Source organism: Orycteropus afer, unplaced genomic scaffold (genome assembly GCF_000298275.1).
Source record: "Orycteropus afer afer isolate SDZICR_OR568_19922 unplaced genomic scaffold, OryAfe1.0 scaffold00087, whole genome shotgun sequence".
In the NCBI taxonomy this organism is placed as follows: domain Eukaryota; kingdom Metazoa; phylum Chordata; class Mammalia; order Tubulidentata; family Orycteropodidae; genus Orycteropus; species Orycteropus afer.
The window spans coordinates 5,975,100-5,998,748 of NW_006921674.1; the positions used below are offsets into that span (position 1 = coordinate 5,975,100).

The 23,649-nt window shown below is 36.9% G+C and overlaps 1 protein-coding gene across 1 annotated transcript in view; it reads right to left on the reverse strand.

Moving 5' to 3' along the window:
• Nucleotides 1–252: 252 nt before the first annotated feature.
• FBXL4 (F-box and leucine rich repeat protein 4) overlaps nt 253–23,649 on the reverse strand; it is a 108,711-nt gene continuing 85,314 nt past the window's right edge. Inside the window, exons 5-7 of the mRNA XM_007942257.2 lie at nt 16,285–16,356; nt 9,491–9,803; nt 253–416 (exon numbers count right to left, since the gene is read on the reverse strand). Coding sequence (XP_007940448.1) covers nt 253–416; nt 9,491–9,803; nt 16,285–16,356 — 549 coding nt within the window. The remainder of the gene's footprint in view (nt 417–9,490; nt 9,804–16,284; nt 16,357–23,649) is intronic.

The window sequence follows — 23,649 nt, forward strand, 5'->3', positions numbered from 1 at the left end:
GCATAATATCATTGATTAATATACAGTAAAAACACTAACAGCCACTCAAACATTCTTGAAGAAAAGTGTTTGCCATATTTTATGAGAACATGTTTACATTTTTACTTGATTTCATGGACAATCTGATATTTTTCTTTAAAATCTTCAAATGTCTTGATTTCCACTACTATACAAACTAAACAAAGCAAAAAAACAAAATCGATCCCAAGATAAAACTCTACAAAAGTACATTATTACAGAACATATCGTAGGTCACTGAGTGAAGCTCTTTTTTATGAACACTTTGGGAAAGCTAGCATTCAGTTCTAGCACAACTCTGTTATCAATCTGTGAACAGAAGGACACATCAAGTAAGGAAAGATCTTTACAAGATTCCAGGAGTTTTCTTAAGGATGCCGGACTTACCATTCTTGTTCCTGTTTTCAAAACAAAACAACACACTTTAAGTATAACATTCATATGATGTCCTAATAATGAATTCTTTTATTATTTGAAATGCATTTAAAATAAACTATCTTTTGGAAAGTAAAAAGACTTTTTTTTTTTTTTTTTTTAAATGAAAGACTTTGTTAAAACAAAACAAACCAAACTCTGTTTTCCCAGCCAGTTTGGTATTTAGGACCTCAATCTTGTTAATACTCCACCCACCATCTTCATCCCTACATCCTACACCTTCACATCATCTTCTCCAGACTTTTCAATTCCTGTCACTCCAGTTCAAAACTGTTTTCACATCTCATTTTCTTTAATCTAGGGTCAAATCAGCCAGTAAAGCTTACAACGATTCAACCTCCAATTCCATGCAATGCAATTACACAGAAACTGCCCTGTAGAAACCTCTGTTACAGGCACTGTAGATGCAAAGATGGACAAGACAGGTCTTTGTCATAAGAAACTCAATGACCAGAGTTGAAGTAAATAACAGCAATACAATTTTTTTTGATGAGTTTTAAAGTACAGTAATGGTAGAAATAAAATGGTACCACTGGAAGACAGATGATGGATGGTAAGTTCTATTTAAACCAAAACCTGTTGCCATCAAGTTGATTCCAACTCATAGTGACCCTGTAGGACAAGGTAGAACTGCTCTATAGATCACAAGGTTGTATTCCTTCTTCTTTCAAAATTTTATTTACTTTGTTGTTGTTGTTGAGAATATACACAGCAAAATACAGACCAATTCACCCACTTCTACAAGCACCACTCAGTGACACTACTTACCTCCTTCAGGCCATGTAGCCACTTTCACCCACCTTTTCTGAGTTGTTCCTCCCTCATTAACGTAAATTCACTATCCTCTAAGGTTCCTATCCAACATTTCAAGTTGCTGTTGTAAATCTGATCTCATATAAATAGTTCTTAAAAGGAAGACTGTAATCTTTATGGAAGCAGACTGCCCTATCTTTCTCCTGTGGAGCAGCAGAGGGTTTGAACTGGCAACTTTTCATAGTTAGCAGCTTAGTGCTTAATCACTAGACCAACAGAGCTCCGTGAGTTCTATGTAGACTACATTAAATTTAAAGCAATCATGAAATATTCAGTTGGAAATTAAATTATATATGTAAAACACCTGATACATGGCAGATATTCCATACCAAATATTACTTGATTCTAAAATATCACCTGTTGTAAAACATATATCACTTTAAGCACAATTGTACTACATATACATACATCAACTTCTTGTTGTTATTTGTCGTGGAGTCAGACCAACTCATAGCGACCCCTCCCTTGGGTTTCCGAGGCGGTATCACTATGGAAGTAGATTGCCCAACCTTCCTTCCGAGGAGTGGTTGGTGGGTTGGAACCACCAGCCTTCTGATTAGCAGTCAAGTGCCTTAGGCACTACACTACCAGAGCTCCTACATATCACCTAGGCAACCAAAAACAAAAAAACCAAACTTACTGCCATCCAGTCGATTGGACTCAAAGCAATCCCTCCTTGGGCTTCTGAGGTGGTATCATTATGGAAGTAGATTGCCCCATCTTCCTTTTGAGGAGTGGCTGATGGGTCTGAACCACCAGCCTTCTGATTACCAGTCAAATACCTTAGGCACTATGCCACCAGAGCTCCTATCAACTGGGAGGGGCATTAAAAGTTCTGAAATGTTAATCTATGTCTTTTCCTCTGAGAATTCCTTTCTAGTCTCCTCCCCACCATGGGTTCCAGAAGCTGCATCTGTACTGCTATCCCAGCTATGACTGGACCAAGGAAAACCAATCCAAACTCTCTTGGGAATTTAAGATTGTGATTCAGTGAAGTCTTCAGTGTCCACAGATCCCTTGAGCTAAGCATGCATAAAGCTGGGTTGGGACTGCTATATCTGGCCATGTTCACTCAGAGAACCAATGGCAGTCAGAATGATGAGAAAAGAACAAGGCAAACCCAAAGGGAAAAGCAGACATAAATGTCATGGTAAGTACACAGCAGCAGGGTGTGTGTGTGTGTTGTACTGTGTGTACACACACTTGGACATGCAGGATAGAAAGGGAGGGGGGAAGCTTCCTTACCTTTTGATGGTTTTCAAGGCTTTCCTGAGGTCTGACCATATATATATACCTGCACTTTCATTTTACATATATATAAATATATGGTGCTCTGGTGTCATAGTAGTTAAAGCTTTCGGCTGCTAACCAAATGGTTGGTGGTTCAAACCCACTAGCTGCTCTATGGGAGAAAGATGAGGCAATCTGCTTCCATAAAGATTTATAGCCTTAGAAACTCAATGGGGGTTGCTATGAGTCAGAATCAACTTGACAGCAGTGAATTTTTTTTTTTTTTTTTGGCATAGTGCCTAAGGCATTTGACTGTTAACCAGAAGGGTGGTGGTTCAAACCCACCAGCCACTCCTTGGAAGGAAGGTTGGGTAATCTACTTCTGTAGTGATACTGCCTCGGAAACCCAAGGAGGGGTCACTATGAGTTGGATCTGACTTGACGGCAGTGAGGTTTTTTCTTTTTGTTGTATTTTTCATATATATATATATATATATATGTGTATATATATATATAATTGTTTTTTTCTTTGCTTAAGTTATCTCAATCAGGCTTCTCTTTTGGAAGATCAGAGACCCTCAATCAAAAAACTAGGTGTTTTTCACCAGGGTTGTGATCATCTGTTTTTTATTCGTCAGTCTTGCCCATTAGATTCTGAGTCTCTTGATAAATTAGGAGTTTCCCAAAGCCTAGAGGAATGAGTGCCAGAAAAGGAAGTCAGCAGATTTAAAGTTAATTAGGCTCAGGTCCCCTGTCCTATGCTTCTAGAGCATTGTGTGTTTTTGTTTTGTTATCTAGTTATAACATAGTTATGTTTTCAGAGCCCGTGTATTTCTTCAGGGCAAGGTCCATATATGTCTTGTTCACTATTGTATTTCCATTGCTTAAAACAATCCGTGAAACACTAAATGCTCAATAAATATGTAATGAATGAAAGAATGAAGGGATAGATGGTTATAATTTCCCAACTATCATCCTGGTTTGGACCCTCATTACATGATTATTACAGCTAATCTCTGTGATGTTGAGCTCCTCCTTTTCCAATTCACCTGTTACTTTTTTCAGATTAATATTCCTAGACCATGGCACTGAGTATATCATTCATTTCCATAATTAAAGCCCTGTAATAGCTCTTCCTTGTTTAATTTTGTACAAATTCCTAACTCTAGTGTTCAAAACTCTCCACAAATGCTTCCATTATATTGCCATTGTAGGTCAAATTAAATCGTCTATTCTCTGAAGACATTCTGTATTTTCAAGTTCTATGCTTTTGTTTCATGTTATTCCTTTTGTGTCAAATGCCCTCCTTTCCCTTCTTCCTATTCACTTTTCAAGGATCTCTTTCAAATATCTATCAGTCTTTTAAATAAAGCTTTTCCTTATTGCTCTAATCATATATATTCTCTCTTTTCTTTGCACCCCATCAAAATGGACTTGCCTCTGGCTTGCATTACAGCTCTACATATATTCATTTTACTCTGTCATGCCATGTTATAAAGTCTGAAGTTAGAAACTGCATTTAACTTAACTTTGTACTGAGGATCAATAAGCATTGTCAGTATGAAAATGTATGCCACTTATCATTCATATGTTCTAATCACAAAATGACAAATAAAATAATAATTATCATCCTGGCTTAACAAAGAATCCTTAAAAAGAATGGTGGAAGAAGAGGAAGGATTCTGCCTCTTAAGGATCAAAGGAAACAAAAAATCAGTAACAAAATATTAAATACAGAAAACACAGCATAGTGGTTAGGAGCACATATTAGTTCAAATCTAGATTCCACTTTTATTACATGTGAGAACTGAGCAAGTCACTTAACCTGTTTGAGCCTCAGTTTCCTTATCTGTGGCTAAAATGGTAGCGACTTCATAGAGTTGTTTGAGAATTAAATCAGTTAATACATGCTGAGAATAGTATATAACAGTAAATTTGCTGTTATTATTAATAATTAATTATTGGTCACTACTGATATTATTTACTGTGCTCTTTATAGCTGAAACATGATGTTTAAATATATCTGTATGATAACTGTCTTCCATCTATACATAGTTATGGTGTAGTAGAAAATGACACTGCCTTCCTCTTATGCTTACGAACCAAAATCAAACCAAACCCACTGCCATTGAGTTGATTCTGACTCATAGTGACCGACCCCCATTGGGTTTCCAAGACTGTAAATCTTTACAGAAGCAAATTGCCTCATTTTTCTTCCACGGAGCAGCTGGTGGGTTTGAACCACTGACCTTTTGGTTAGCATCCAAACGCCTCAATCACTACACCACCAGAGTTCCTTATGCTCATGAAAGTTAACATTTTTTTTTTTTTGAAGTCATTATCAAGGCAAGAGTGCCCACTCTCACCACATCTATCCAATATTGTATTAGAATTCCTAGTCAGAGCAATAAAACAAGAAATAAAAGGTATCCAGATTGGAAAAGAAGTAAAACTATCTCTATTTATGGATGGTGTGATCCTAAATACAAAAAATCCTTAAGAGTCTGCAAGAAAACTTTTGATGCTAATAGAGGAATAAAGAAAAGGTGCAAGGTGCAAAGTTAACAAACAAAACTCAGTTGGGTGTCTATGTAACAGCAATGAGAAATCTTAAAGGAAAATTAGGGAAATAATTCTATTTACAATAGCGTCTAAGTGAATAAAATATCTAGGAATAAATCCAATGAGGGATGTGATAGACTTATCTAATGAAAATTATAAAACATTGCTGAAAGAGGTTAAAGAAGACTTAAAAAAATGGAAACGTGTTCCATGTTCATGGATTGGAAGACTTAAAATTGTTAATATGTCATTATTTCCAAAGCGATCTATACATTGAACACAATCCCCACCAAAATTCCAATAGCCTTCCTTACAGAAATGGAAAAACAAATTCTTAACTTTATATGGAATGACAAGAGGTCCCAAACAGCTAACACTGTTCTCTTCTGAAAAAGAAGAACGAAGCAGGAGGACTCATACTTCTTGATTTTAAAAATATCATACAGCTACAGTAATCAAAACAGCCTGGTGCTGGTATAACAACAGACAGACAAAAGGAATAGAATTGAGAGTCCAGAAATAAACCCACACATGTATGGTCAACTGATTTTTGACAAATATGCTAAATCCATTCGATGAAGAAAGAAGTGTTTGTTCAATAAATGGTGCTGGGAAAATAAGATCCATACCTCACACCATACACAAAAACAAATTCAAAATGGATTAAGGACCTCAATGTGAAAAGTAAAACCATATAATTCATACAAGAACAAGCAGGGGCAATGCTATTATGGCTAGCTTTTAACAATGGATCATCTAATATAATAACAAAAGCACAAATCACAAAAGACAATATTGATAAATGGGACCTCATAAAAATTAAAAATTTCCATTCATCAAAAGACTGTATCAAAAAAGTGAAAAGATCAGCTACCAACTGGGAGAATATTTTCTGAAACAATATATTTGATAAGATTCTAATAACCAAAAATACAAATAACTTTGAACTTAACAAAAAGGCAATAACCTAATCATAAATTGGGCAAAGGACTTGAATATACATTTCATTAAAGAGGACATTCAAATGGCCACCAAACACATTAAAAGATGCTCAATGCCATTAGCCATTTTCATTAGAGAGATGAAAATCAAAACCACAATGAGATACCATTTCACTCCCACTAGGATGGCTAAGATTAAAAAACAAAAACCAGCAAATAACAAATGCTGGTTGGTGAGGATGTGTGGAAATTGGAGCCCTTGTCCATTTGCTGGTGGGACGCAAAATGGTACGGCCCTTGTGGAAAACATTGGGGCAGCCTCAAAAAACTAAAAATAGTACCATCATATGACCCAGCAATTCCACTTCTAAGCATATACCCAAAAAACAAAAGCAGAGACTCAAATAGATACTTGTACACCAATCTTCATTACAGCACTATTCACAACAGCCAAAGGTAGAAACAAGCCAATTGCCTATCACTGGATGAATGGATAAACAAAAAGTGGTGTAGACATACAATGGAATACGACTCAGCTAAGAAGAGAAATAAAGTCTTGATACATGCTATAATATGGATGGAGCTTGAAGACATTACACTGAGTGAAATAAGTCAGTCATACAAGGACAAATATTGTATAATCTGACTTATAAGACAAGAATAGGCAAATGTATAGAGACTAAAGTTTATTACTGGTTATCAGAGGTAGAAGAGAAGGGGAGAGGTGAGATTATTACTTATGGAGTACTGTGTTTCGGTTTACAATGATGGAAAAATTGTTTAAGGGTAGAGTTGCATAGCCAGTTATTGTAATAGCTATCAATAAGTTGGACACCTATAAAAAGTTGTGTGATAAATTTATTTACAACAACAACAACAAAAGAGTAGCTGCTCAGGCTGTTTATGTATAACTAAACACCTCATGGGATTCCTTGGTTTACAAGTTTTTTTGTTGTTGTTATGTGCCATCAAGTTGGAGTCAACTCACAGTGACCCCTCCTTGGGTTTCCAACGCAGTATCACTACGAAAGTAGATTACCCAAACTTTCTTCCGAGAAGTGGCTGGTGGGTTTGAACTGCCAGCCTTCTGGCTAGCAGTCAAGTGCCTTAGACACTACGCTACCAAAGCTCCTGGTTTGGAAGTTCAGGGTCATAGTTTCATGGTCCCTGTTAATTAGCCCCATCAATATGTTTAATGCTTGTGTTCTACCTCTTCATTTGCTGCTTTGCTGCATAGTGCCTGGGGTCTTCAAAGCTTGCAAGCAGCCCACCAAGAACAATTGGTCTCTATTTGCCTGGAGCAACAGAGGAAGAAGGAGAGTTAGGAACAGGAGAAAAGGGAATGTGTGACTGATAGCCTCCATGAACAACTGCCTCCTTTGTCAGGAGATCAGAAGAACTGGATTTTGTCCAGCTACCATCACTGAACATTTTGATGAAAGGTTCTATAGAAGAATCCTGATCAAAAGGGGGAAAATGCAGAAGTTCAAATTCTTATGAAATCTAGATTTTTCTGGAGACATGGAGGCTGGATGATCCCCTGAAACTACTGCTCTGAGATCATCTTTAAACCTTAAACCAAAAATATCCCCTGAAGTCTTCTTAAAAGCAAGCAATACTTTAAATTCACTAGTAAAGAATATCTGCCTTGGGCATTATGCTCTTTTAAATCAAACTATATGGCATTAAATTGAGAACAGCAACTCAAAAGATTAGATAGAAACCTTAGGGGGCAATGAGTTTATGTTAATGAGGGAAGAATAACCCAGAAAAGGAGGATGAGAATGGTTGCACAACTCAAAGAAGGTAATGACTGTCACTGAATTTTACATGTAAAAACCTGAATTTCTGTATGTCTTTGTTGTATAGTTTAACAACAATAAAATATTTTTTAAAAAGAAGTCATTATACTTACCTATTTTTCTTTTACATAAAGTAATTCATACATTTACTAGCGCAAAAGGCCACTGGTCAACTGATGCCACTGTTCATTATGTGCATGCATTTGTTTTAGGATCAGTGTTACTGAGTTCTTTTTTGGCTCTGTAGAATTTTTCAGATATTTTGTTTTGAGAACTACTGTATGATGCCTTTTTTTCTTTTTAAGGAGTTAGTTGTAAAATAGATTTTAAGCAACAGTAGCACCAATCTCTTACATGAAGCCTGTTGGTATTAGTAATCTAATAGGCCCTTTCGTCCTTCACCCTAAACTTTTCAAAATATTCCTCTTATAAAAGAGTCTAATTCAAAGGCAAAAGGAGGGTAGGAAGGAAAAGAAATAAGCAAAGTAAGTAGGTGTGGTGTCTCGAAAAAAGGAGTATTGACCATGCAGCAAAAAGAAATTGTGGGTATGAACGCTTGCTCTCCTGTTTGTTAACTCCTGGGACCCCCGTGTATTTTTGAATTTCAGTCCCCTCATCTGTGAAATAATAATATCCAACTTCCTGAACTGTGAAGATTAAGTAAATTATAACATAAAGTATCTAGAACAAAGTGTGCAGATAATAGGTACTCAAGAATTTCTGCCTACAAATAGATTGAATAAGGAACCCCATTCACAAATGTTTCATAAACCTGGACTGTGGAGAGATTTTAACTGACACCACAAACACAGGTGCTGAAAATGCTTCTGGCTTTCCTATTGTAGGAAAGGCAATATAAGCACTTGGTGGGCAGATTATTTGCACTTCATGGTAGTACTAACAGATTACCAGAGGACACAGTGCGAGTGCTCTGTGGGGCCACACAGCACCAACTGTGTGGGCAATGATCCCTGTGGTGCTGGGGGCTCCTAGGCTAATATAAAAAGTAACATCTCACAGGCTTCACTGCTGATGTCTGCAGTAAGGACCCAGAACTGAAATCCCAAAACCAGAAAAAGATTTTCCCTAGATTTGCCTTGGGATAGAACTATTTCTACAAACTAGGATTATCAGCAAAGAAATTTCACAATATTACAAGAATATTATGATATTATAAGAAAAGCGTCTTGATGTTACACCCTTGATTAACAAGAATTTAACATCAAGATGATTTTCTTATCTAACTTGAATTCATTAAACAAATTAATTTCATCTTTTCCGTCCTTCATAAAAATGGAGACCACATGTCATTTATATTCTCACTCTTCCCACCAGACCAAAAATTAGTTATTTAGAACTTTCTGAAAGGTTCAACTATAAAATTTTGTTATTGTCATCAAGGCTGTGAACAAGCTTAGGCATTTTCAATTGACCAATATTGCATTCAGTACTGAAAACTGCTGCTGGCAGTGCTTCAAGTCCTATTTTACTTAAGTACATATGTAATTAATTACTATCTAATCAATTGCTCTATCTTGTATTTTCTATCAAGCCAAGCAGTCTTACAAAGACAGCATTTTTATTCTATCTAAGAAGTCTTTTTTTTTTCTTTTTCTTGCAAAAAATTTGAAATTAGGTTTTCTATCAGAGAAACAGGATTTAAATCCAATTTATATACTGTATCCTTACCTAATATGTCCAGCTGCTGTAGTCTGGTACAATTACCTGCCAGTTCTTCAATGTCTGTGTCACACACAGACCTGTTAGCTGTAAGAAAGAGTTTCTGCAAGTTCGGAAGCTGGTGTGCAAGTCTGGCAAAGCACCCAGTGCTGCTCTGCAGAGTAGGGCACCAGCCAAGGTCCAGCTCCTCCAGAAGCTGACATCCGGAAGCCAGCTCTGCTATCCCATTCTCAGTAATATTCTTACATCGCCACAGATCCAGCGTCCGGAGTTTTTTACACTTGGCTCCTATCATGCTAGCTATCACATCGTAGTCTTCAATCTGGAAATTAAACAGTTCCAATCACTTTCATTTTGTACTCAGAAATGCAAACTGTTTATAGCAAGTTAGAACATCCTTAATTATCTCCTATTGTTTGCTTTTATGTAAATATACCCACATTCTCATTAATACATATCTACCCACCCATGTTCACAGATTTGACACTGTTTCATAAAACAGCAAGAGTAATCATTTACTTAAAAATCCATTTAACAGAACTCCAGACAGAGGGCATTAATGAATTAACTTCCCACAAACAGTCTAAAACAGCCTCTTACATTTAAATCTTAAACATTTAAATTGTAAAGCAGTCTCTCATGAAAAATTTGAGGATTATGCATTGCTCTTTTATGCCTATCATTTTGACCTTACTGCTGCTCATCTGACAGGGCCTAGTTTCTTCTACTTTATATAAGATTAATAAACTTTTGTAGGCACTCAAAATCTCCCTGACAAAGGTGTGCATTTTGGGAGGCTCTAAAATACTACGTAGTGCCTAAGGCACTTGACTGCTAACCAGAAGGCTGGCAGTTCAAACCCACCAGCCACTCCTCGGAAGGAAGGCTGGGCAATCTACTTCCATAGTGATACTGCCTCAGAAACCCAAGGAGGGGTCGCTATGAGTCGGATCTGACTCACTGGTATATAACAACAACAACAACAACAAAATATTACATGGAAATGCTGGTAGTACTAATAAGGATGCCAGTTTTGGGTTAAATGACGTATTTGGAGACTGAATATACAACACTAAAACAATTTAGGTTGTTGTTGTTGTTATGTGCCATTGAGTCGGATCCAACTCATAGTCACCCAGCCTTGGGTTTCTGAGGCAATGTCACTACAGAAGTAGATAGCCCAACCTTTCTTCCGAGGAGTGGCTGGTGGGTTTGAACTGCCAATCTTCTGGTTAGCCATCAAATGCCTTAGGCATTACGCTACCAGAGCTCCTACAATAATTAGATTATAACATGTTAATTATTGTCAGTTATTGGTGGGTCTCAATAACTTATCTTATACTTATAGGATAAGGGAGCTCTGGTAGCACAGTGGCTAAGGCAATTGACTGCTAACCATAAGGCTGGCGGTTCAAACCCACCAGCCACTCCTCGGAAGGAAGATGGGGCAATCTACTTCTGGAGTGATACCGCCTCAGAAACCCAAGGAGGGGTCGTTATGAGTCGAGTCCGACTCGACGGCACATAACAACAACATAGGATAAAGGTCTTCTAATTAAACATTAAACATTTCCATCTTTGGGCTTCATATGCTTTCATACTGTTGCTTTAAATGGGTTCACTTAAGAAGTTCATTTGATCTTCTTATAAGCAGGTGTCAAAATTATCACCAGAAGTCTAAGAGAAACAAAATAGCAAACATTTCCATTAATTACCTTTCCCATCTTCATTTGTTTATTCATTTATTCAACAAACATTTATTTATGCACCCACTATACGCTACACTGGAGGCTCTGGTGGTGTAGAGCCTAAGGCATTTGACTGCTAATCAGATGGCTAGCAGTTCAAACCCACCAGCCACTCCTCAGGAGGAAGACTGGGCAATCTGCTTCCATAGATGTACCACCTCAGAAACTCAAGGAGTGGTCACTATGAGTCGAAATCAACTCGGTGGCAATGAGTTTGGTTTTTTATTTTTTATTTTTTGTGCTGCACTAGTCCAGATGCTGGGAAAAGCAATCAAAGAAACATAAAGACTTCATTCACATATTCTGGGGAAAGACATACAGAAAATAAGCAAAATTAGTTCAGAGAGTGATAAGTGGTGCAAAAACAATAAAACAGGGTGACATGAGAATGAACAGTGTCAGGAGCTGAGGGAAAGGGATGGTGGTTGTTGGAATTTCCAGAGAAGGCTTCTCTGAAGAGATGACATTTAATCAGAGAGCTCATGAATGAAAAGCCAACCATGAAAAAAAAGCTCTGCAGGCACAGAAATGCAAAGGCACCTGAGACAAGACTAAGCTTGCTGCATCCAAGAAACAGAAAAAGGACTGGTATAACCCAAGGGTAGTGAAGGAGAAAGCCGAGAAGGGGGGCACAGAGTTATGCAGGTGCCAAACCATTTATGCCATGGAAGGAGTTTAGATTTTTATTTTAAGTACTGCAGGAAATCAATGAAGGTTTCTAAGCAGAAGAGTGATGTAATACTATTTACATTAGAACAAAAACCACCACTACTCTGGTTGCTGTCTGGAGGATGGACTACGGTGACTAAGAATGGAGGGCGAAGCCCAGGCCAAGAGGCCTGCAATAGTTCAGAGCAAAGATGATGAGGGCTTGGATTAAGGTGGTAGCAGCAGAACTGGAGTTATAGACAGATTTGGGGATATAAATTGGTGTCAGAACCAAAGATGGAAAAGTATGGAATCAATGATCCTAAGTTTTTGGTCGTCAGGCAATTATGTATATGTATGATTGTATCATACAGAAGACTAGGAGCAATGTGTTATTGCTGTTGTTGTTAGGTTCTAGCAAGTCAATTCCAACCCATAGTGACCCTATGGACAACAGAACGAAACACTACCCTATTGTGTGACTCAAAAGCAGTGATTTTTTTTTTTTAGGAGACATAGGTTTGGGGTAATAAAACTATCTCCTTAAGTGAGTATACTTGAACAACATAAATCTATAGCTTTGATAGTTCAGCCAGTGAGCTTCCTTATACCCACTGCCGGCGAGTCAGATCTGAGAGAAGCAATTAAAACACTTTCTGTAACCCATGATTCTGATTGTGTTGAATTTGGATCAGGGTAATCTCAGGGACATATGGACTAATTCTCTATCAGCATAATGTATAGTGAGCAATTCCTTCAAGGGTTTTTGTTATGGAATATTCACAGCATTGTTAAACACACCAAGCATAAAGAAATTCAGGGCTGGGCAAATAAGAACCAAACCAAACACTTTTTACTGGACTGAAGGCAATTACTAATTACAATCTCCTTCTGAATTACATAGAGTAATTACACAGAACTCTTTTTCCCTGAGAGACTAAATATTTTGCATTTATTTTCTCACTCATTATCACTAGTTACAAAAAAATTTGATATATGTCACAGAGGAACTCTCACCAAGAAATTAAGTGACTTGACCAGGATGACACAATTAGTAGGAACCTAAGAAGAGGTAAACTAGGTTTTACAATTCTGTATTTTAGCCAACTTCAAATTACTTTGAACAGCATTATCCAATAGACATATAATGGAAATTACATATATAAAATTTTCTGTCATATTAAAAAGTAAAAAGAAACAGGTAAGATTAAGCTTAAGAACATATTTTATTTAACCCAACACATCTATAATATCATCATTTCAAATGTAATTACAAGAATATTGACACATTTCACATTTTTTTTTTTGTACTAAGCCTTCAAAATCTGGTTATATTTTACACTTGCCTCACATTTCAATTTGGACTAGCCACATTTCAAATGCTCAGTACCCACATGTACCTAGTAGGCACCATATTGGATAGCACAGACTCAGAGGCTGATTATCAAGTTACAGTATTATATGCATTTTTTACTTCTCATTCTCTTAGGGCTATAATGGGCTATTTTATTGTTTTCCCCCTCTTCCTGGGACTGATTGGGTAAAAAAGAAATATAATGCTCAGTTCATTAATGTCACTCACTGGTTAAGCACTTGGCTGCTGATTGGAAACTGAAAGGTTGGCAGTTTGAACCCACCCAGCAGATCCACAGGAGAAAGACCTAGCAATCTGTTTCCATGACAGTCCAGGAACCCTATGGGGCAGTTCTGGTCTGTCACATGGGGTTGCTATGGGTCAAAAATTGACAACAGCACCCAACAACAACTTTTATTCTGATTTTTATGAAGCATATGGTAGCTACCCGAGTAAAATTTGTAGTTTTTAGCTTTCCATGCTATAAACTATGTCATATGATTAAGTTCTAGAGAATAGGATATAAGCCTCAAAAGGTACGCAACTTCTAGAAAGTGTCCTTTTCCCTGTCTTATACTCTACCACTTGACATAGGGATGTGACTCCTGGAACTCTGTTTTGAACCATGAAGTCGAATGTGTGACCTCCAGGATGGTGGTAGGAATCCCTGGTTGGCATAAACAGATAAGTACTGGACTACTAGCTGAAAGTGTGGCAGTTCAAACCTACCCAAAGATACCCTGAAAGACAGCCCTGGAAAGCTGCTGCTGAAAGATCACAGCCTGGAAAATTCTATGGAGCAGGTCCACTGTGCACACATGGGGTCGCCTTGAATGGGAATCAGCATGTCAACAGCTGACAACAATAACCAGGCTGGCAGAACAAGCTAGAAGTCTGGGTCTCTAAGGAGTCTCAGGAGTAGATTCACCCTATCAACTTGGCTCACTCACCTCCAATGCTTCCTTTACATGAAAGAGAAATAAATTTCCAAGTATCTAAGCCATAGTCATTGGGGTTTTTTGGTAAATGGCAGGTGAATCTAATTCTAGCAAATATACTTGCCTGCAAACTTGCTAAAAAATTTGGTCAACAAGAAGGCTGGATCTAATAGTTAAAGCAAGCTCTATTTACTCTGGGATTTTATTATCTATTCTTTCACTGCTTTCTATTACAATGGATAATAAAACTTTAAATCAAAGAGATAATAAACCATTTTAATTTCTTTAATTCTCTTTCCAATTCAAAGGATAATCCAAAGAGTCCTACCAAAAACGTTTATGGCTCTGACTAGAATTCCTAGGTTTACTATTGATGGGACAATTATCTTCCAAACTTTTTGTTACTGCAAATCTGTGAAACCGGCACTTGTGGAAGATTAATTTCAGGAAAAAAAAATGGCACAACTAATTCTGTATCAAAATTATACTCAATACTGAAAATAAATACCATTAGGAGAATGATGATAGAGAAGACATGTGATAGGTCATAATCACCGGGCAAAATTAACACAGCATTCCTTGTGGACAAAAGTGTCATAAAAAATAACAAATCTGAAAATTGCTATTATTTTGATTCAAAAATACAATATCAAGTGAGTCATCTGCCCTTTATTCAGTTAACAGAAAAGAAGCCGAGATAAATGTGGAATTAAACTATCAACTGAGAGCCATCTGTCTCACTCTCCTGCTGAACCCTACACCTGTTGTAAACAGTACTTCTATGACAACTATGTAGTGCTCTCTCAATCATGACTTCAGTAGTGGTACCAGCAATATTAGCAGTATTTTTGAACTTCACTGTCTATTCCTTAAAACTTCATGTCCTGGCAAATATCAATAGGAACAATCTTACTAGGAACTATACACTTCAATTCAAAAATAGCCTATTTATTTAATGCAACATTTAATAGATGCACTATGGAAATATGCATTCAGTAGTCAGGTAAGCAAAGGTAAACAATTTTCTTTGTTGTAAGACATACTATTTTGAAACCCCAAGAGTAGGTTATAGTAGCATCATTTCCTAATATTGATTAAGAATCTCCCCTAACCATCCCTACCCCTCCAAACAAGCATCTTTTCAAAACTGAATATCCCAAAGGGTTAACATTCTGTGAGTCAACTTAAAAAATGTTGACATAAAGTTAAAACACACTAAAAATTCTATTGACCCTTAAAGTCTTAGTATTGTTTAAAAGCCATATAATTTAGGTGAAAAATACTTAAGTCTTCCCATAAATTCTTTCAGAGGCATGTAAAATCATAATTTCAAGTTTGGAAGGGATTTTAAAGATTACTTAATCTAATAGTCCCTAGGCATTTAGATTTCACAGACAAGTTAAAAAAAAAAAAAAAAAAAGAGTTTCAATGTAGAGTGATCAGCTTTCTGTCCTGCCCAGTGAAGTTAGTAAATGAAACACAGACACACAAAATTGCTGATCATGAACATTTCCAGGGAAAAAGATCTCAGAATTTAAAAACTCAACTTAGCTTTATGAAAAACTTATTAAACTACTAGCATTTAGGTATATTTGATATCTTATTTAAGGAGGCATGGTGGTACAGTGATTAAGTACTTGGCAGCCAACAAAATGGGATTTTTCAACCTACCAGCTGCTCTGTGGGAGAAAGATGTGGCAGTCTCCTTCTGTAAGGATTTACAGCCTTGGAAACCCTACGAGGCAGTTCTATGGTTCTTAGAGAGTCACTATGAGTAGGAATAGACTTCATGGCAATTTTTTTTTTTTTAATTTTATAAAGAAATCAAGAGAGGTTAAGTAGTTTGTATGAGACATTATCTGGCTTGAGGCAAAATGGAACTCTTTCAGCCACGATATAATTCTTTCCTTGTTCTCACAGATAATATCAGTGTTTCAAAGACATACTCTCCACTATAAGAAAAATGTCTGAAAGTGAACAAAGTAGTTAACCATAAATCTGAAGACTGTGAGACAGACTGAGGTGGGGTAGGAGGGTTCAGGAAGGGAACATAAAATTCACACAGAGGAAGAAAGAGAAAACAAGAAAATGAATAGAGAATTTTCAAATACTTACCATTACACAACTACCCAAACTGAGGTGCTGAAGTTCTGAACAGAAGTTCAAAATGCTGAGCAGTGCTGTTTGCTGCCATCAGGGACCACATCAGAGGCAAATATGGAAAGTGAAAGAAAGTGAAACAAAGAGAAGAGGTCAATTAGACATTAAAGGCTGTCACTGCTTTTCCTGAAATAAAGCTCAAAACCTAGGTTATAGACCCACAAATGCCATTTAATGAGTCCCCAGGTGCTCCAACCATTGATTGGCTTGGAGTCAAGGTAATCATTACTAGTCTTCACTTAAGTCGTCACTCTGTATATGGTTTTACATGCCCTAAAGACACCTATATTCCTTATGCCCTCCTGGTTCATTTTCCCAAAGGTAGGCAATTTGAAAGTCTGTTTAAGACTAAACAACAAACCAGGCTAAACTAACCCTCCTCTCTCCTTTAAAAAAAAAAATAATAACCTCCAGAAGGCTGGTGACACTCTTGAAGAATGGCAGCAGTTCTGACATTCACTGATCAGCTGCAGCCTGATGGAACTGCCAATAGAGTCGCCCCAAATCAGGACTGAGCTGGTGACTTTAATGTCAAATGATTCCTGCTGACGAGGATACCAACAATCATTGAGCACCTGTCACTAGCAACATGCTGACTTAAAAATATATAACATTACTTTCTAGTCATGTTCCTGCCATTTAAGTCCATCCATCCTGTGCAATGAAAATGGTCTCACCACTAAAGAAACCCAGAGATATGCTAGATTGCTAGGTATTCATGACTCCTAAAATATCTTTAAGTAGTTATAGTTTCACTTGATGATATGCCCACCATGAAAATTATAAAAACAAAATAATGCAAAATACTGGGTTTTCTTTCTTAAATTAAAATATTCAAAATTATGCACCAAACTATTATAAACATTTGAACTACATCATACCTAACACAAAACTAAGATCCTATTACATAACTCTGTTTAACCTTTTATAAGTGATCAGACACTGAAACATCATTTGGAGGGGCGGTTAACAATGTGCCAATTACAAAACAAAAATTGGGCCAAACACCTTAAGATTCTCACTGAGAAAACAAAGTAATAAACTGTTTCAAGTAAAATTAGCTTACTTAAAAGAAAAAATAAAATAACAATAGTTGTAATAGATTGTAGAGGAATACTAGACTTAGGTCTAAGTTTTATTGATTCACTGTTAAGAATTCCTTTAAATTAAAAAATGTATATGGATTTTAGGCTTAAGTTTCAACATAACCTAATATTTATGAGACAATCCCATGTAGTTCTCATAATGTTAGTATCAGAAGGGGTAGATGAAAATAAGTTAACCTACTACTATGTGGTAAATGACATTAGGTTTGTATTAAAGTATCAATAAGTTTGTTTTATAAGATCCAGAGCGTATTACTCAGGATTTTTAGAGCAGATCCCACAGACTCTTATGAGAGAGAGAGACGTTCCATGTGTGTGTAACTGTTATAACATTTGTTTGGCAATTTACTTTTAAGTTATTTACTATAAAGTATCTCAAATATACAGACAAGTTGTTTTAGTCCTACAGTGGTGCTGTAACGGAAATAGCACTAGTGGATGGCTTTAACAAACAGAAATTTTCTCTCTCACAGTTCAGAAGGCTAGAAGTCTGTACGCAGAGCACCAGCTCTAGGGGAAGGCTTTCTCTCTCTGTGTGTCTTGCTCCTAGGAGGATCCTAGTGGGGACCCTGGGTCCTAAGGATGGGCTCCACTCCTGGCTCTTTCCTGGTGGTAGTAAGTGCCCCCCCCCCCCAATCTCAGCTCCCACCTCTCTCCTTCTAGCTCCTGTAAGATAAAAGCTGTTGCAGGCCACACTCAGGGAAATGCCTTAACATGGATCAGGGCTGTGATGGGACTGAGGGTGTTGCGTCCCACCCTTGACTGGCTTATCACATCAGATCACATCATGGGGGATCAGTATATATCTGCCACATTAGATCATTACATAAATGCTAGACCACTGAGAATCATGTGCCAGGCAAGTCGACACAGATTTGAGGGGACACTTCAATCCACGACAAAAGTATTATTGTTGTTAGATGTCACTGAGTCAGTGCTGATTCACACGGCCGGTCCTGTGCCAGCCTCACAATCCTTGCTACGCTAGAGCCCACTGTTGCAGCCACTGTGTCAATTCATCTCATTGAGGGCCTTCCCCTTTTTCACTGACCATCTACTTTACCACAACAACTGCTTTACAACTATGTTACTTGAGCATGACATCCTTCTCCAAGGACTGGTCCCTTCTGACAGTATCACCAAAAGGGGTGAGACAAAGTCAGGCCATTCCCACTTCTAACGAGCATTCCACTGCACTTCTTCTATGACAGATTTGTTCATCTTTCTGGCAGTCCATAGTATTTTCAGTATTCTTCACCATCACCTCAATTCAAAGGCATCAACTCTTCATTGGTCTTCCTTATTCATTGTCCAACTTTCACATACATATGAGATGACTGAAAATACCATGGCTTGAGTTAGATGCATCCTACTCTTCAAAGTGACATCTTTGTTCCTCAATACTATAAAGAGGTGTTTTGCAGCAGATCTGCTCAGTGCAATACGACATCTGATTTCTTGACTGCTGCTTCCATGGGTGTTGACTGTGGATACAAGTGAAATAAAATCCCTAACAACTTCAATTTTTTCTCCATTTATCATGATGTTGCTTATTGGTCCAGTTGTGAGGGTCTTTGTTTTATTTATGTTGAAATGTAGTCCATACTGAAGACTGTGGTCTTTGACCTTCATCAGTAAGTGCTTCAAGTCATCTTCACTTTCAACAAGGAAGGTTGTATCATCTACATATCACAAGTTGTTTATGAGTCTTCATCCAATCTTGATGCCGTGTTCTTAATATTAATATAGTCCAGCTTCTCAGATTATTTGCTCAGCATACAGATTGAATAAGTATGGTGCAAAGATACAACCCTAACCCACACTCTTCCTGATTTTAAACCAGAAGTGTTCCCTTGTCCTGTTTGAACAACAGCCTCTCGTTCTATGTACAGGTTCCTCATGAGCACAATTAAGTGTTCTGGAATTCCCATTCTTTGCAACGTTACCCATAATTTGTTAAGATCCACACACTCAAATGCCTTTGCACAGTCAATAAAACATAGGTAAACATCTTTCTGGAATTCTTTTATTTCAGCCAAGATCCATCTGACATCAGCAATGATATCCCTTGTTCCACATACTCTTCTGAATCCAGCTTGAATGTCTAGCAGTTCCCTGTCAATATACTGCTGCAACCATCATTGAATTATCTTCAGCAAAATTTTACTTGCATGTGGTATTGATGATATTGTTTCATAATTTCCATTTTCTCCTTTCTTTTGAATGGGCACAAAAATGGGTCTCTTCCAGTTTGTTGGCCAGGAAGCTATCTTCCAAATTTCTTGGCATAAACAAGTAAGCACCTCCAGTTGAAATATCTCAATGGGTGTCCTGTCAATTCCTGAAGCCTTGTTTTTTGCAAATGTCTTCAGTGCAGCTTGGAGTTCTTCCTACAATACCATTGGATCTTGATCATATGCTGCCTCCTGAAACTGCTGAAAATCAACCAGTTCTTTTTGGTAGAGTGACTTTGTGTATTCCTTCCATCTTCTTTTGATGCTTCTTGTGTCACTCAATATTTTGCCCACAGACTCCCTCAATATTGCAACTCGAGGCTTGAAGTTTTTCTTCAGTTCTTTCAGCTTGAGAAATGCTAAGTGTGTTCTCGCCTTTTAGTTTTCTAACTCCAGGTCTTTGCACATTTCATTATAATACTTTACTTTGTCTTCTCGAGCCACCCTTTGAAATCTCTTGTTCAGCTCTTTTATCTTGTCATTTCTTCCATTTGCTTCAGCTACTCCCTGTTCAAGAGCAAGTTTCAGAGTCTTTTCTGACATCTACTTTGGTCTTTTCTTCCTTTCCTATCTTTTTAATGACCTTTTGCTTTCTTCATGTTTGATGTTCTTGATGTCATCCCACAATTCATCTGGTCTTTGGTCACTGGTGTTCAATGTGTCAAATATATTCTTCAGGTGGTCTCTTAATTGAGGTGGGATATACTCAAGTTCATATTTTGGGTCTCATGTACTTGTTTTAATTTTCTTCAGCTTCACCTTAACTTGCATATGAGTAGTTGATGGTCTGTTTCATAGCCAGCTCCTGGCCTAAGGACAATGAGCTTCACCACTGCCTGTTTCCACTCAAATGCCTTTGCACAGTCAATAAAACACAGGTAAACATCTTTCTGGTATTCTTTTATTTCAGCCAAGATCCATTTCACAACAGCAATGATATCCCTCGTTCCACATACTTTTCTGAATCCAGTCTGAATATCTAACAATTCCCTATCAATATACTGCTGCAACCATCATTGAATTATCTTCCGCAAAATTTTACTTGCAAGTGGCATTAATGTGGTTTCCACAAACGTAGTCAATCTGATTTCTGTGTATTCCATGTGGCGAGGTCCATGTGCATTGCTGCTGTTTATGTTGCTGAAAAAGGTATTTGCAATTGATAACTCGTTGGTCTTGCAAAATTCTATCATGTGATCTCTGGCATGATTTCTATCACCAAGGCCATATTTTCCAACTACTAATGATTCTTCTTTGTTTCCAACTTTTGCATTCCAATCACTGGTAATTACAATACAGCTTGATTGCATGTTCAGTCAATTTCAGACTGCAGAAGTTGGTAAAAATCTTCAATTTCTTCATTTTTGGCTTTATGGTTAGTACATAAATTTGAATAATAGTAGTATTAATTTGTCTCCCTTGTAGGCATATGGATATTATCCTATAACTGACAGTACTGTATTTTAGGATAGATCTTGAAACGTTCTTTTTGATGATAAATGTGCCACCATTCCTCTTCAATTTGTCATTCACAGCATAGAAGACCATATGACTGTCTGATTCAAAATGGCCAGTACCACTCCATTTCAGCTCACTAACGCCTAGGATATCAATCTTTATGCATACCTTTTCATTTTTGACAACTTACAATTTTCTAAGAGTCAAACACTGTACTGTCCACATTCTGATTATTAATGAATGTCTGCAGCTGTTTCTTCCCATTTTCAGTTGAGCCCCATCAATAAATGAAGGTCTCGAAAGCTTTACTCCATCCACGTCATTAGGTTGCCTCTACTTTCAGGAGGCAGCTCTTCCCCAGTCATAGTGTGCATGCCTTACAATCTGAGGGGCTCTTCTTCTGGCACTGTATCAGACTATTCATTCATAAAGTTTTCCAGTAACATATCAGACAGTGTTTCACTGCTATTCCTAAGGTTTTCAGTGGCCAGTTTTTCAGAAGTGAATGCCCTCGTCCTTCTTCCCAGTTTGTTTTAGTCTGGAAGCTTTGCTGAAACCTGTCCACCATGGGTCACCCTGATGGTATGTGAAATAACAGTGGCATAGCCTCCAGCTTCACAGCAACATGAAAACACACAGTATGACAAACTGACACAAGTATAGGATCACAATAATGAATACTCATGTGTTCAATTTTTTCTTAACATTTTGCCTTCTTTGTTTATCCCTCTTTATTTGATCCCTCCATCCACTTGCATACTTTCCCAGAAGTGATATTCTTTTACATGGTCTGTGTTTTAAAATACACATTTACTTCTGCATCTTCCTCAACAGTGTTTGTTTGGAATTTATCCCTGTTCATACATACAGTGCTACTTCACTGATTTTAACTGTTACATAGTATTTCATTGTGTAATTATACCACAGTATACATTCACATTTGATGAGTATTTATGCTGTTTATAATTTTCACCATTACAAATTGTGTTAGAATAAACTTCTGTGCATGCTTCCCTATCCATTTATAGCAGTATCTCCCTAGTACACATAGCAGAGGTAAAATTTCCAGGTGTTTGTATATGCCCATCTGTAACTTTATTAGATTTGCAAAATAGCTTTCCTGAGTAGTTGTATCAATTTATCCTCCCACCAGCAGTGTAAGAGTGTTTGGGTACCCACATTTTTGCCAAGTTATACTCTGTTCAGCCTTTTTAACATCTATCTGATGGGTATGGAATGGTATAATTTGCATCAGCATGATTACTAGTAAGACTGCAGATTTTTTCAGATGTTGATTGGCCAAACATATTTCCTGCTCTGTGAATTGCTTGATCACAACCTTTGCTGATTTTTCCATGGGGCTATTTGTCTCCTTCTTCTTGATTTGTAGACATTATTTACACTGGATATCAATTTTTTAAGTTATATATATATTATAAATATCTTCTTTCAATGAGATTTGCTTTCTCACTTTGTTTACAGGAATTTCTGAGATGTGAAGTCTTTAAGTTTAATATAATCGCACTTAGCACTTTTCCTGCATGCTTGTTCAGCCTTACCCAAGTAATAATGTTGTCCTAGTTTGTTTTCTTTTAAAATGATATTTTAAAATTTTATCTTTTTGCACTTAGGATTTTAATCCAACTGCAATTGATTTTTATATAAGGTATGATATAGTATTTCATTTTTCCATTGGGATAATCACTTATCCAATTAAATTTATTAAAGACTATAACTTATTCACTGATTTGTGATGCTTCCTGACATGCACCAGCTTTCCATATATGTATAGGTATATTTCCATATATGTATAGGTATATACGTACAGGTCATTTTGATACTTCAGTCTTGATTATAAGAGTTCGTAGAAAGTCTTAGTATCTGGTAGGACAAGTACCTCTTCCTTATTCTTCAAGATTGTCCTGGTGTTCTTGGTCCTCTGTGTTTTTATATATATTTTACAATTAACTTAAAATTTTTAGTTTTACCTTTTTTTGAAAAATACAAAATGATTACTTTGCTTTTTTTTTTTTCCCATGGTCATTAGTTACTTTACCGGCATTTTACCAAATTCTATGTTGTTCTTATTTCATATATCTGACATTTTACTGAATTTTTCTCCTTTTTGAAGAATATTTTTTAATAGTTTAGTATGTCTCTTTCGGTAGTAAAATTAGTTTTAGTCTGGAAGCTTTGCTGAAACCCGTCCACCATGGGTCGAGTACTCATTCATGTGTCAGGCACTGCTGTAAATTTTTTTTTTAATAACTTGTTTAATCCTTACAACAACTTATTTGCTCATTCATTCATTCACTGTATATTTACTGAATGCCTGCTATGTTTCAGGCACGGTTCTAGACACTTCATATATCTGTGAACTGAACAAATAATGATATGGTAGATATCCTCATTTCCATTTATAGATGAGGAAACTGAGTAACAGAAAGTAAGAAAAACTTATTAAGTCTTTTTTTTTTTTTTTTAGGGTTCTTTTTTATTTTATTTTATTTTGATTTGGGTGA